The 15,308-nt window shown below is 35.4% G+C and overlaps 1 protein-coding gene across 1 annotated transcript; it reads left to right on the top strand.

Moving 5' to 3' along the window:
* Positions 1 to 3,968: 3,968 nt before the first annotated feature.
* On the top strand, positions 3,969 to 6,657 carry LOC113330702 (NEDD8-conjugating enzyme Ubc12-like). Its single transcript, XM_026577531.1, has 6 exons — positions 3,969 to 4,046; positions 5,308 to 5,421; positions 5,585 to 5,693; positions 5,838 to 5,916; positions 6,018 to 6,134; positions 6,247 to 6,657. The coding sequence occupies exons 1-6, from the start codon at positions 4,031 to 4,033 to the stop codon at positions 6,382 to 6,384; spliced, it is 573 nt and encodes a 190-aa protein (XP_026433316.1). The 5' UTR covers positions 3,969 to 4,030; the 3' UTR covers positions 6,385 to 6,657.
* The last annotated feature ends 8,651 nt before the right edge of the window (positions 6,658 to 15,308 follow it).

Raw genomic sequence — 15,308 nt, 5'->3', positions numbered from 1 at the left:
CATCCCTAACCAACTCCCATCAATGTTCTGAACATTTCTTTCTGCAACTAATTTCCTTTATTCTCTTAACCTGTTTTTGTTGTTGTCTTGGCTAACAAACGAAACCATTTAAGTTTTTTTTCTAGTATTTTTCAGGGATATAGCTGTTTGATTCCGCTCAAAAAAGAAAAACTTAGAATGAAACGATTAGACGAAGAAAGAATTAAGTTTTTTTATTTCCCCACTTTTTAACTTCAAGTCATTTTTGGCTGACCAAAAGTCGGCTTTCCCCAAAAAAAAATGGCTTTCCTTATAAAAGTTATTATATATTAGGACTCTTTTTTCCTAATTAATACATAAAGGAAAAAAAGTTCCAAAGTAACACATAGAGGAAAAAAATAACCCACATATTTATTTATTTTTGTGAAAGTAATAAGAATAAATAAATAATTTTTTTTTCTTTTCTCCACCCTTTTAAAATATTCTCCCAATAACACCAAATAAAAAAGGCATCGTCACGGTGCGTGGTGGAGCCCCGTGAACACCAAATTAAAATCAAACATACGCTTATAGAAAAAGCCCGACGCGCAGCACGGGCACAAATCTAATCCTCATAAAAATCAAAACAACATTATCAATGCCATACTAAGAGCAACTGCAATGGTGCGAGTATAACCAAAGATCAAAGACCAAAAAAAAATGACCAAATTTGAGTTTAGTCTGGTGTGTGACGCTACGGGTAGAAGACTAAATTTGGTCGAGCGTGCACTATACGTTCGCCTGGTGTGGGGCGTAAACTATACATTCGTCCGATCAAATTCCAGAAAACTAAAAAAAAAATAAAATAAGATGGGGCGGAGGTATAAACCCCGCCCCATATATATAAAGTGTAGAAAAAAAAGAGTGGGGCGGAGATATAAACCCCGCCCCACCCAAAAGAAGAAAAAAAATAATTGGGGCGGAGGTATAAAGTACGCCTGGTGTGGGGCGGGGACTTTATGCACGCCTGGTGTGGGGCGGGAACTTTATGCACGCCTGGTGTGGGACGGGTACTTTATGACGGCCTGATGGTGGGGCGTTAACTATACGTTCGCTCGACTATATTTGGTTTTGGTCTTGGTCTTGGACCAAATATAGTCTAGGATTTGATCTTTGGTCCAAATTTTAATCGATAGTCTGTCCGTTGTGTCTCGTTTTTTGACCAAATATTTGGGTTTAGTCGTCCATTGTGGACGCTCTAAGCACCGTGAGAGATCAAAAACGCAAAGCACAGCTTAGCAAAATAAGGTTACAAAAGAAAGGAGGCCCATTCTGTTCTGAACGCTTAAAGGATGAGATCATTGGTAACATAACATGTTATTTTCACTGGCAGTATCAATAATTCAATTCCCATGTTATCAATAATTCAATTCCCAAACCCAATGGTGTAAAAATAGTTGCCTATAACCCTCTTTGAACTCCGTGCACCAGTCCAATAACTCTGTAATTTCAAGACATCTTCAATCTTAGTCTTGGCTATTGCTTTCCCCTAATAATTCCACGACATCTTTCTTGATTGCTTGCCCCTAAAATTACTAAAATATCAAATAAAAATCCATTTTAATATGTGATGTTACTCATTATGCATAAATAAAAAAGGTAGGCACTTCACTCGTGAAACTATATTTGGACCGTGGGTTCAAATTTATACACCTCATTATATTCTTGGCACCTTCTTACTCTTCAGATAACTTCATGGTAGGGGTGTAAATAATACCCGAAAATACTCGGCCTGCCTGTACCGCCTGACCCCGCATGTACCCGAAGTAGTCCAAAGCCTGTTATGGTCCGTCATAGGCCACCCGGCTTGGTCTGGATTAATTTATTGGGCGGTCTCGTGTTTTGCAATTAATTATGATGCCCGGCCTGATACCCGACCTGGTGCCCGGCCTGAAAGCCTTCTATGTGTCATTAATCATTTAATATCATCTTAAAAAGACTTAAAAGTTACCATTTTATAATTGTCAATTTTCTGTCAAGAAAAATAAAATATATAGTTGTTTTTACTTATAATTAGCCTTTTAAAAACATTAATGGTAATAATTTTTCTTATTAAAAAGTTTATTGTACTCTAATTAATTATTTATTATAAACTAAAATTAAAAGTTTGTCATTATAATTTAAATATAAAATAATACTATCATTTACGGTATGCAATGTTAGAAAGGAAAGGATATTGTATTAAAAATAAATACATTTAATACCATTCATTTGAAAATTTAAACTTAAAATAAAAAAAAAAATTCAAAATAATGGCCTGTCCGGCCCGATCTTACCTGCCCGTATAAAAAACGGACTTTGAACGGTCTTTGGATAGCAAATTATCTATTTTTACCTGGCCTGCCCGGCCTGAATTTGTTTACGGACTCACAAATGTTAAGCCTGGCCTGCCCGGCCTGTCTTAGTTTTTGGGCCGGGCGGTCTGGCCTGCCCGAATTTACACCCCTACTTCATGGTCCCTCAAATGCTTTAATCTTGCACAATATTAAAAAATGTTCCAAGTACAATTTGAGCTCATTACTGCTGCTACCACCAATAATAAAATAACTACAAGTCTTGAACAGTAATACAATAATAGAGCAGACATTACATGAAAAAGTAGGCCTTTAATGGGAAATACTTGGCTTTGACTGTCACAGATACGAAGATAAAGAAAACTTAACAAATGAAACCACATTTTTAACTTTCAACGGAAGTCCAACCATGGGAAGATTTAAAATTGTGCATCATCAAGATCCAAGCCTACCAAGAAAAATAGAATAATTTGTACAGAACATATACCTTTCCATTACACGGTATGTCAATTTTGCAAAATAGAAGGACTAATATAAAAAAGATCTCGGAGACAAAAAACAACCAAGTTCTTTTAATGCCGATAGGTGTAAAGGCTCAAGAACTTCCAGAGAGCTCTTAGCTCCGAAGTGATGCAAAGTCTACAGTTTATTGATTTGTTTGATATTAACGATCAATTTGTATTTGGCCGAAAGATAAAGGGGAGGTCCAAAGGTTGGAATATGATTCTATTATATTTTTGACGTACCTAGATATACTCATTCCCATCATAAGCCTCTCTTTTGCGCTGGATCACTCGTAACCGGCCAAGCTGTTCCGCGGAACGGGTTGCATATCCTGCAGATCGATGTATTACCAGCTAGGGTTTAGAAAATAAAACCTAAATAAAATCGATAGGATGTAAGAAAATATACCCGATTTCATTCAAGGATGATGCTCCCGCACGTCTTGATTTGTAGGCACTGTATGAAGATTAGGTCTAGGAAACAAATTAGAGAAACGAGTAAAAAAAGAACGAAAAAACATCATTGAAACAATAACAAACAAATAAGAGAAATTATGATCAGCAGGGTTAGAATACCCATATGAGCGAGGTACTGTTTTCTGACGGAATCTCCATATGAGAGTGATTACTGTATTGAGAAGCTCCTTTTCAGTTGATGGAAATAGAATAATAGTTGTGTTTTAGAATAAGTTATGCTTCATGTAGAAAGCTAGATGAACTCCCTCATTTCATTCTTCAATGCGAGGAATATATATCCACCAGGAACTGCAAAATAAAATCAACAAAAAAACATAAAATCGACGAAGAATACACAACAATAAAACCCTAGAAGAAGATAAAAATAATTGTGCAAGCGGTTAGAGTTTGCGTTGCTTGAGTGCTTTATATAGTTGTTGACAAAGCCTAGAAATTCCGTAGATAAAATACGATATTTTGGAAATAATATCATTTTTTAATTATTTCGGGCAACCATATATTTTTTAGTATCCATATTTCCTGATTGAAATATTTCTTAAAATAGAATTGTTTTTATTTTCTTTTATGGAATTAACGAAACTCATGTGAATTATAATTTTTGCTAATGATCCTTTTCTTCTTTTTCTTTTGAAAAACTTTTGCTTATTATCATGCTCTAATGCTTTCCCCATGATTTTCTACTAACGATTTTGTATATCGACTATTGAACATGATTATTCTTGTTTGGCAAGAGGAAGCATGTTTCGATCCACAGGTAAGTATCAACAACTACCCAAAGTTTGATTTTGAATTTTAAGTACCCATTAGTTTAATTGTAAATTGATTGGAACTGTAATTGGAATTATTCTAATAATAAGAATTATAATTGAACATTGGACTTTTTTTTTAATTTTATGGATGATTTATTTTTATGATGAGGATCAAGAGACGTAGTATAATGTTAGTAGGTTAATCATGACGTTTGATATATGGCTTTTTAATAAAGTATCCCTACTTTTCACATTACACTAAAAAATTGCCCCCGTTTTTTTGACTACTCATCTGTATTATTATTATTGTTGTGTATGAAACCCTAATTTTCATTTACATCTAAATAAAATTCAGCATAAGATAGTTCCCATTTATTATTATTGCTCGATTGATCTTTGCTCATTTATTACATTATTAATTAATTGAATCATGTGTATTTGTTGTTTATCCCCATCTGCGTTTTCTATGATATCGCGACAAATCGCATGATAATGTAATATTTGATTGCCCTAACATCCTAACTTTTCTAATATTGCTGTAAATTTTCAAAATTCGGACTGTTTGAAATTTTCCTCAAAATGAAATCTTGCTTTCCTAAGACAAATATGGGAAACTAAGGACCTCTTATTGGTTACGAGTCATAGATCTTGGTATTGGATGCAGTTGCAAAGGTTTTGAATAGTGCTAAATTGCAAAAGCAAAAGGGGGTCAGTTCTGTATTTGTGTTCATGAGACACGACAATTAACTTAAAAAGGGTTTGTACACCAGGTCTTGCATCTGAGAAGCTGGAACTCAAAGAAATAAAATTTTGTCTGTGTACGAGAGATTTGGATGAGTTTATTTTGTTGTGGTTCTGATTACATAAATAGATTAGTCACCCAGAAAAGATTCACCAAAGGAAGAACACCACTACCAGTATAACTTCAGATAGAGTTGTTAGGATCTTATGGCATAGTTGAATACGTAGTTGTAACTAATGAAAATAAGTTCTTTGTTTTAGCATAGTACTTTATTAAAAAAAGATGCAGTGGTGAGATTACGTTTTTTTGCAGTAAAAGCCTGTAATCTTGGCATCTTGTAGTATTAGTTGAATTGTTTCTAACATTTAAATGCAGATTACACAAAGGTTTCATATTTTCGTTTCTAATAAACAAGTTATAGGGTAGATAATTCGGAGCTTTTATTGTTTATGTAGATTATGTTGGAGAAAGTACTGGCACCGGTAAGGTACCTTCACTTACACTGTTAATTTTCATTTTTTTAGCGAGAATGATTAGACTTTTTAAAGTAAAGGAAAAGCAGAGAGAAATTGCTGAAATTGCCAACGGAAGGGCACCAGTCAAGAAGCAAAGTGCAGGGGAGTTACGTCTTCACAAAGTTCTTTCTCATAAGCTTGCTTATACAGAATAGTTTGATTTACTTATGTTACATTCAAGGGCATCGTGTTCTCCACTAGTGTTTCTTTCTTTTATTAGGCGATATCACCATCGAATGTTTTTATTTTACTTCTGAAATTTTGGGTTCTGATCTATTTTTCCAAGATATCAGTGAGTTGAACCTCCCACAAACAACTACCATAGAATTCCCTAATGGCAAGGATGAGTTGATGAATTTTGAGGTTTCCATTCGACCCGATGAAGGATTTTACCGGTAAGTGTGTTTTGAAAGCATCTTGGTGCTTTCAGATAACTTAAGTTGAGCTGCATATATCTAAGTTTCTTTTTTCAATTTGAAAGAGTCAATTAATCACTGGAGCTGTTATAAAAAGTGCAACATATGGTTTACTTGTTTCAGAGATGGTACGTTCATGTTCACTTTCCAAGTCTCCCCAATCTACCCGCATGAAGCACCGAAAGTTAAGTGCAAGACAAAGGTAGATATCATGGCCTTTCCCATTACCTATTTATGTTCTTTTCATAATGCTCTTGAAAAAGTATCTGCGTAGTGATTCTTACTGGTACTTCTAGCAAACAGGTTTATCATCCTAATACTGCTCTGGAAGGAAATGTCTGCCTCAACATTCTGCGTGAAGATTGGAAACCTGTTCTAAATATAAACACTGTTATCTATGGACTACATCATCTTTTCACGGTATCTCTACTACTTTTGCGATCTTTGTTTTCTATCTTTGTAATAGCGATGTATTTGTGGACACATTGATCGACAGCATGCTTCATCCTTGGTGTTAATGTCATATGTTCAGGAACCCAACTGTGAGGATCCCCTCAACCATGATGCTGCTGCAGTGTTGAGAGATAACCCCAAGTTGTTTGAATCAAATGTTAGAAGGGCAATGGGCGGTGGATACTTAGGAAATACATATTTCTCTAGGTGCACTTAGAGTTGGTCTCTAGTGAGTTCCTTAATGCTCTTGATGATTCTCAATCAGCGTTAATGTGTCATTCGTTGTAAATTCGGATTGAGGCTAACGTTTTCTATGAGAATTTGTGGGATTTGAAACTGTAATGTAGAAGAGGAGAAGAAAAATATAATATGTTATGATATTAATTCCTTAAAAACCATGATTCTGAAAACTCGCACAGAAACTGTTTGTAAGGTGTAATTCAGGACAAGTGTATGGCATCTGTTGGAAACACTGATTTTCTGTTTACCCTATGCTCTTAGCTTAATCTAAAACACATATGTACGTGTGATTGTGGTATTAGGTATTCTGTTTCTCTCTCTTGTTGGCCATCTTTGCTTTGTCTTGCACCTGTAAAGAATAGATTTTTACTTGATATGCAATTGAACATCTTCCAGTTTGAAACTTTTTTTTTTTTTTCTAAAAAGATTTTAAGATGTAAATAATCTGCGCTTGGAGTTACAGTTACTTTAATGGGTTGGATTGCTTGGTTCTTGAGATTCAACCATTTTTTTTTACCACCAAGCTGGGTTCTTATTTTAGCGATTAGGTTTGATATCCTTCGTCAGGGAGTCGAGATAAGATGCTAGCAAAGAAATTCAATGTGCTTGTAAAGTGGGTTTAAGAAAGAGCCAACTGACGCAGAAATATCAAATGACAAACTAGGCTTCAAAAGTTGCGTACCAAGGAGAGTACAGTGTATGTGGCTCTCTGGAAGTTAGCGATGACCGATATTAGTATGCGGTAGTACTAGAATTGTTGCTACCACCTCTAGATTTCTGTCTACAACAAGTCTGTGTCCTCAACAAATGTGTATTAGCATCCAGTACCTATTTTTACGTGTACATAAAAGAGTTAGCCGTTTTATGTGTAGAGGAGTTGTTGTATTAAGTCTACTGTCACTTCTTCTTACATGTTCCTAAAATCTAACCAAACAAAGGAGGAGGCACAAGGGCTGGTATCTCTAAGTGATCTCTACCTCCTCTCTGAAAGGTAAATCTAGAGTCTATGGCTATGGGTATTCTGTAGAGAGTAAGGAGGACTTGCACCGTTACCAGTTCAGTTCAACCACAGTACCTGGTTGCTATTATACTAAAACACACACCTTTAACTTTACGCGGGCCAACTTCCACTCGTGATGTCGCATTCCCTCCGGCCCTTGTAGTTTTAGCAGCTCACTCGGTCGTCGCATTCCTTCTTAGTTGTTTCTGTTTCTGCACGTGGAATGTTGAGTAGATAATAAAGGTATCCTCTTCACAGGGTTATTTTATCAAACCTATTGGGATGTGGTGGGGGAAAGTGTCGCATAAATGGTGAAGCAATTTTTTTGACTCTGAGCATATTCTAACTCAATTCAATCATACAAACATTGCCTTGATTCCTAAGAACCCTATGGCTGATTCTGTTGATCGGTTTAGACCTATTGGGTTTTGCAATTTTGCTTATAAAGTGATATCTAAAGCTATTACCAACATGATGAAATCTTTGATGGATAGAGTGATCTCTCCCAATCAAAATGATTTTGTCCCAAAGAGAAAGATTATTGATAGTGCAATATTAGTTCATGAACTTATTTATATCACAAAGCAAAAAAATAAAGGTAAGATGGGATATGCAACAATTAAATTGGACATGTCTAAGGTGTATGACAGGCTAGAATGGTCTTCCTTGGCCAAAACTATGTCCAAGTTGGGGTTCCACCCAAAATGGATAAGACTCATTATGAATTTCCTAAGCTCCGTCTCTTATGCCATCATTCTTAATGGCATCTCAATGGGGAATTTCAAGCCGAAAAGAGGGTTAAGAAGACGGATCCCATGTGTTAGAGCATGGCTCGGTTGAACTCACCAAGAGTTGGCACGTCAAGTTTGGTTGTCATATTTTAGTATCAAAACTCATTTAGAGTCGATTGATTATAAACGAAAGTCTAGGAATGTTGAGACATACAAGTATTACTCGGAAGACCTGAAGAATGAGAAGAAGTAACGAACTACAACGACGACATCATCCTTCCTCTCGAGGTTAGTAATACTGACTTGAACTTGTTTCAATTCCTAACGTATCTTTCAAGTCGTGCATATTGAAAACATAACTGCGAAGCTGTATATACTGTACATATTCTATATAATACTCTAGTGATGTGACATTATCATAATAGTATGATCATAGTCTTAAGGAATTAGACTACGGAGTATAACGCCTATCTTTTGATCTTCGTAGATATGACATCGACATAATCTTGTATATAGTTTTATGATTATGTGTATGGATTATGGTGAAGATTTCATTCTAGGAAACAATGTTTTACATTTGTTTAAAGGAAGTATATTGATGAACTTATTTTGTGAATCGAAAAGGAAATCAATAGGTTATTGGTATTGCTATTCATTGCATATCTTTGGATGATCAATATGTGTGAGTTGGTAGAACCGATCTCAACTTAGGTTATGTATCTTGGTATTACGATCAAAATACCTAGACTTATTAATTGGTATGACCTGTACTGGTAATTGGTGTAACCGATCCTAAGTAATCACCATGAGATTGTATGATCGATCCTTGTAATTGGTGTGACCAATCCTGGTCATCGGTGTGACCGATCATAAGTGTTGTATGAACGATCCTTGTAATTGGTGTAACCGATCCTAGTGACTGGTGTGACCGATCACAAGTAGATACCATGTTTAGGTAGAACCGATCCTAGTGATTGGTATAACCGATCCGAACCCATGTATGTGACTTGGTAGGACCGATCACAACTAACCATTGTGATTTGGTATGACCGATTACATAGTAGTATTGCAATACTGGTAAACCAATTCTGAACTTGTTTGGAAGTGTGGTATAACCGATTCCAAGAAGCAAATCCATGTAAATATGAAATAGGGATTTGCAGTGAAAAGATGTCAACATACTTTGAACACGAGCAGTAACTCATATCATTTATTTTTCAAAGATATTCCTTGGTACTCAAGGTGATCCCGTGCCGAAATAAATTAAGAATCTTTTAATTAAGGTTTTTGGTTTTATATGCTTTAATTACCAGCAATTAATGCATAGTTCTAGAGAATAAAATTAGTAATGTGCATTTACTAATTGGAGATTTTCTATTGAGAGATTTCGCAAATATTGGACAAGCATTTATTGGAATTAGGAAAAACGAATTTGGGCATTCATTGCATATCTTGAGAATATTTTTGGTTTTGGAAATTCCTTGGTGTCCAAACATCCTTGGTCTATAAATACTTAAGTTTTCATTTCTAGCAAACTATCCTAAGAGCCAAGTAAACTTCATTTCTTATTGTTTCTGGTGGAGCCGTCTATTCAGAGAGGAAAGTATCCTAATTAGGTGAAATCTCTTGCGACCGCTCGTTTAAAGACTTTGTGGGATCAAAAAACTCTCGAGTACCATTGGTGTAAAACTAATTGCAGTATAATTAGTTTTCGTTTTGACTTGATTGACTAACGGTTATTAAAACTTTGATTGCACCTTATTTTGTTTATTCTTGAGAATTTTCTGTTCTGATATAAGATTCACTCAGACTAGATCAAAGTATCGACGTGATCTTTAGAACTGTTTTTAGATCTAAAGACATCTTGTGGTAATCCATTGTTTATAGACTCCGTTCTGTGTGTGATTGATCACAAGATATTCAAGTGGTGTTATGCAGGTATTTGAAGGAAATAGAATATTTGAAGACGAAGAAGAATTCTTATTAGTTTTTGTATCTTGTGAATTTAGTGTGTTATAGCACTGCTCGGTCGAACTCACAAGCGTTGCTATCTCATGCTTGTTTGTCAAGTTTAGTTTCCAAAACTATAAGTCTTGATTTCTAGTCTACTTATAGCTAAGTCTACGATTAGGATAGAAAATGTAGTTGAGCATTAGACTTCACGACGTTCATCGATTGAAGACGAATAACTACTAAGGGGAGCTTGTGGAACTTCATCAACAAAAGGTATGTGGATATTTTAACTCATCTATCACTCAAAAGTCTATCTACTCTATCTCCTATTTGAGACAAAAATCGTATAGCTATATAAACTTCAATTATGTACATTTGATATTTCGAGTTGAGTTTAAATCGCTTACATATTTATCGAAATATGTGTTGGTAAGCTTTCGCTTTAACCAAGTTCATTTTATATTCTTGACGAAAATCAAAAGATGATCATGTGAAAATCGCCTTGTAACATCTTACATGATTTGTGTGAGACAGTCATTTGATGTAGACTTGGAATGTTTCGTATTGATCATTCGATCACTTGAAAATTGCTTTTTAGCTAATAGTTTGTGTGAGATAGCTATTGTCATCTTCCGATAATGTTTCAATGATTGAAATTGAGTTTAAACAATTGGATATAAGCATAGTATGCGTACTTGCATATATGTAATCCAAGTCTGGGAACCATAGTATGCATACCCGTATGCGTATTGGTTGGTTTAGTGAAAGTTCGGGAACCTTGTACGCATACCGGTACGCGTACTGGCGTGAGGCTCAGGTCCGAGAATTTCTGCTGAGTTTGGAAGGTATGCGTACCCGTTCGCATACCGGCGAACCCAAACTTAGTCTAGGTACTCAGGTATGTGTACCCGTATGCATACCTGAGTAAGATAAGTTTTAAAATCGATTTGTTCATGAACTAATACATTTATATAATAAGGAACGCAATCTTTTGCAAACCGTAGCTATAATGTTCATGACTTGATTCGAGTGAATCAAAATCGATTTTTGCTTCAATTGTGTCTTTATACTTCTATGAGAATATAAACAATTGAACAACTCAAGAACTAGTTTCATTTGAGTCAGTTGAACTAGTTATGGTTAAGATGAATGAGGTTGATATGAAAGTGTTCATATGGCTAACTTCGGTTAAATATTGTTGATCCAACAAAGGTGTACACGTTTAGGTACGGTTACTCATATCTAAATGAAGTCACTTTTCATTTGTGTGTAACAAGATAAGTTCGATCTGACGGTCGAACGACATTATCTTGAGTCTAATCAGGTTTTCTTTTAACGGTGAATATTGAATGCTTTGTTACCAAGGTAGCATTGATTGCAAACCCTGAATTGAAGACTATATAAAGGAGAACTCTAGCAACTGGGAAACTTAATCCCCAAACCTCATGTGTGATACTAGTTGCGACTAGAGTCGATTCTCCTTTAACCTTAGTTTTTTCACGAAACCCTGTAGGTTAATGACTTGAAGACTTCATTGGGATTGTGAAGTCAGACCCAACTATTTTCTATGTAGTGCGTGTTCTGATCTTGATGTTTTCTATCGTGATTGAGTACTATCTTCTCTAAGATTTGCTCGAGATTTAATCTCCGATAGGCAAGATAAAAAGTAGTCACAAACATCTTCGTCTCATCGTTTGTGATTCCACAATATCTTGTTTCGCTACTATACAATTAAGATTATTGTGAGGTGATTATTATTTCTAGGCTGTTCTTCGGGAATATAAGTCCGGTATATCAATTGGTTCCTGTTCACCTTGATTTATCAAAAGACGGAACAAAACTCATAGGTTTATTTGTGGGAGACAAATTTACCTATTCAATAGACTTTTCTGTGTGACACAGATTGGTTTATCAAGTCTTCGACTTTAGGTCGTAACAACTCTTAGTTTTGGATGAGATCAGCTAAGGGAATCAATTGCACAGAATCCAGCGCGGTCCTAGAGGCGTAAGGAACGCGACTATACCTTGATCAGTGTGAGATTGGTTAGGGCTCAACTACATTCCAGTCCGAAGTTAACTTGGAGTAGGCTAGTGTCTGTAGCGGCTTAATACAGTGTGGTGTTCAAATCTGGACTAGGTCCCGGGGTCTTTCTGCATTTGCGGTTTCTTCGTTAACAAAACTTCTGGTGTCTGTGTTATTTATTTTCCACATTATATTTTTTTATATAATTGAAATATCACAAGTTGTGCGTAAGTTCAATCAATTATGAATCCAACCTTTGGTTGTTGATTAAATCGATTGACACTTGGATATTGGTTTTTGATACCGTCCAAGTTACTTCTTATATTCAATCGGGCTCGCAAATTCCTATTTGTTTGATTGCAGATTGAATTGAGAAATTGAGATATAACTCTTTGATATACTTTTCTTAAAATTGAGTCTGACTGTCTAGTTGGTTCTCTTGAAAGTATATTGGAGTTAGTCCATACAGATTGCTAAGAGAAATATTGAGTGTAGTTGTTAGACCCCCGCTTTTTCAATTGGTATCAGAGCAGGAAAACACATTTAAGACCTTACAAATATGTGTTTGTAGCGATCTGACTCTATGGACAGAAGTGTTATCTATATAAACGTACCACCAGTCTTCGATGGCTCGAATTAATTATGGTGGAAAATTGCTATGCGTGCCTTTCTTCAAGCACGTGATTTTCAATCATGGGTTTATGTTGTTAATGGCCATGATCCTCCGGTTGTTACAATAGGCACTGTAATAGTTCCAAAGGATATTGGTGATTATGATGCTGTCGAGATTCTTGCTGCAAAGCAAAATTCTGATAGATTGAATGCAATCATCCATGCCATTACCCCAGATCTTCAACACCATGTGACTACGTTCACTCGGCCTAAAGATGCTTGGGATATCTTAAAAACCGTATTTGAAGGGAATACCTGTGAAAAAGAAGCTAGGCTTCATAACCTAAATTCTGATTGGGAAAACCTTTGTATGGCAGATGAAGATTCATCTGCTGAGTTTAATCACAAAGTGTCTGAAATTGTTAATGCATCTTTTGCGTTGGGTAAAACTATTCCTGAAAAGGACATTGTGGTGAAAATTCTCAGATCATTGCCATCTAGATACGATTCTAAGAACATGCCATCGTTGAAGGAAATAACCTTGATGTGCTTTCCAGAATACTCTCGTTGGGAAGTTAAAGATCTTTGATCATGAGCATGTATCCAAATATGGAAAGGATATTGCTTTCAAAGCATAAAAGAACACTAAATTACTTGATAAAAGTAAAAGTGTTGGCATATCTGAAGATGATCCTTCTGAGACTGATTCATCAGATGAAGATCTTGACAAGTCAGTCTCTTTGATCACTAGACAGTTTAGAGATCTTCTTTTGAAGAGAAGTAAACGGTTCACTAGAGATAAACCTAAGTCATCAGTTAAACCTCATAATCGTATTCCTCCTAAAAACAGGGATACTGACGATACTGATGACGAGGATATGCCGCAGTGCTTTAAGTGTAAAGGCTTTGGTCATTTTGCAAATAAGTGTCCAAATCGTTGAAAAATACAGTGGAAACAAAGGTCTTGCTGCAACTCTTGATAAAATGTCTGATTACTATGATTCTAATGAAGACGAAAAATCAAGTGTTGCACTCCTCTATGAAAATATTGATTTTGATAATTGTAGCAATACGTACATCAATCTCGATATTCTTCCGGGAGAAACTTCAACTATATTGGATGATAAAATGGAGTTCTCTTTGTCTACTGGAAATTCTGTTTCTAACCTTTCAGGTTCCACTATTTGTCTGACAGCCTGCACAGCCATGGCGTCTGAACCATCCTCCACACTGACATGTTATTATTGTAATCTCAAGATGTCATGAACTCTCCAAATATTTCAAGTACAAACATAACATAAGATATGTCAACATATTTCAACGAAGAGAAAATAAATTAGCAAACAAGCTCAAACTTGTTCAGAAATCGTCCGAGGTATGTAATCTCATCTCTTCCCCAAAGAAGTTAATTTTCAAATAAAAAATTAGACCACTAGAGAAAAGAATTCGGTCTAAACAGTCTGTGAAACAGGGTTCTAATAATTCCATTCAAGACGGTTATGGTGGACAGATTATTGTTCACCCCAGAACAACTTAAACGTGTTGGTTGTGTATCTTGTCTCATGTTCCTGGTTAAAAAAGAGACAAGAATTTGCACACTTCAGGCTTTAGGATAAGAGAAAAGGATTTCTTTTTCCTTCTTTTTGTCTTGTTTTCACCTTTTTGGAATTCTTCCATCTTTTCATATCTAATTGATATTGAAAAGACTTTACCCTATTTGAGCAATAAAAAGAGGGTTAAAATCGACAATTCTTCCTTATTTAGGGTTGTGAGTTGTGCATACGTGAATCCTTTAGTGTATAAAGGTTTCATAACCCTACATTTCTTTTTCCTTCTCTGAAAACTCTTTGATCACAAGATTGCTTGTTGAGTCTGATTTGTGAATTCCTCTCACAATCTCATACTGGTATGGAAAATCTAAGCAGCATGTCTTCTGATGGAAAAGATGTTAATATAATTGTTAAGCCATCAATCATGAAGGAAAAAGATAAATCTCATGTACCTTCAACTTTGAAAAGAAAAAGGAGGAATGTGAGGAAACCAAGAGTTGTTCCTTCTAATATACAGAAGTTCTCTGGGATTCTTGAAGAATTGAAGGAAACAAGAAAAGAGATCCAATAAATAAAGGCTATTGTTTTAAGGACTCTCGAAATTCAGAAGGCCCTGGTTCGGCATCAGTCTAAAATGATTGTTGGAATTGACTCCTTTCTTCATGAACCTTATGTTCCTATGACTGTTGACGACAAGGAGTTCGGGGATGATAAAGAATTTTTCAGAGGCCTTAATATCTAGGAAAATTCTTATGATAATTTATTCTTGTGTTTTAAGAAGGATAATTAGGGTTTGGAATAACAATTATTGTGAGTACACATAGCTATTTCCAACGTTTTTCATCTTGCAATGTTTTTTGAATTTTTATTTTATTTAAATTCTAAAGTTTATTTGGAAGATGATTTTGCAGTATTAATCTTTATGGTTTTATATATTGCAACTTGTTATGAGATACGTGTGTTTGCGTCCGTGAACTATGATTTTCCCATATTTGCTCAAAAGTTAAGTCTATCATATGTCTTTATTGATAA

This window comes from Papaver somniferum, unplaced genomic scaffold, assembly GCF_003573695.1.
Source record: "Papaver somniferum cultivar HN1 unplaced genomic scaffold, ASM357369v1 unplaced-scaffold_118, whole genome shotgun sequence".
In the NCBI taxonomy this organism is placed as follows: domain Eukaryota; kingdom Viridiplantae; phylum Streptophyta; class Magnoliopsida; order Ranunculales; family Papaveraceae; genus Papaver; species Papaver somniferum.
This window is presented reverse-complemented; position numbering and strand designations above follow the sequence as displayed.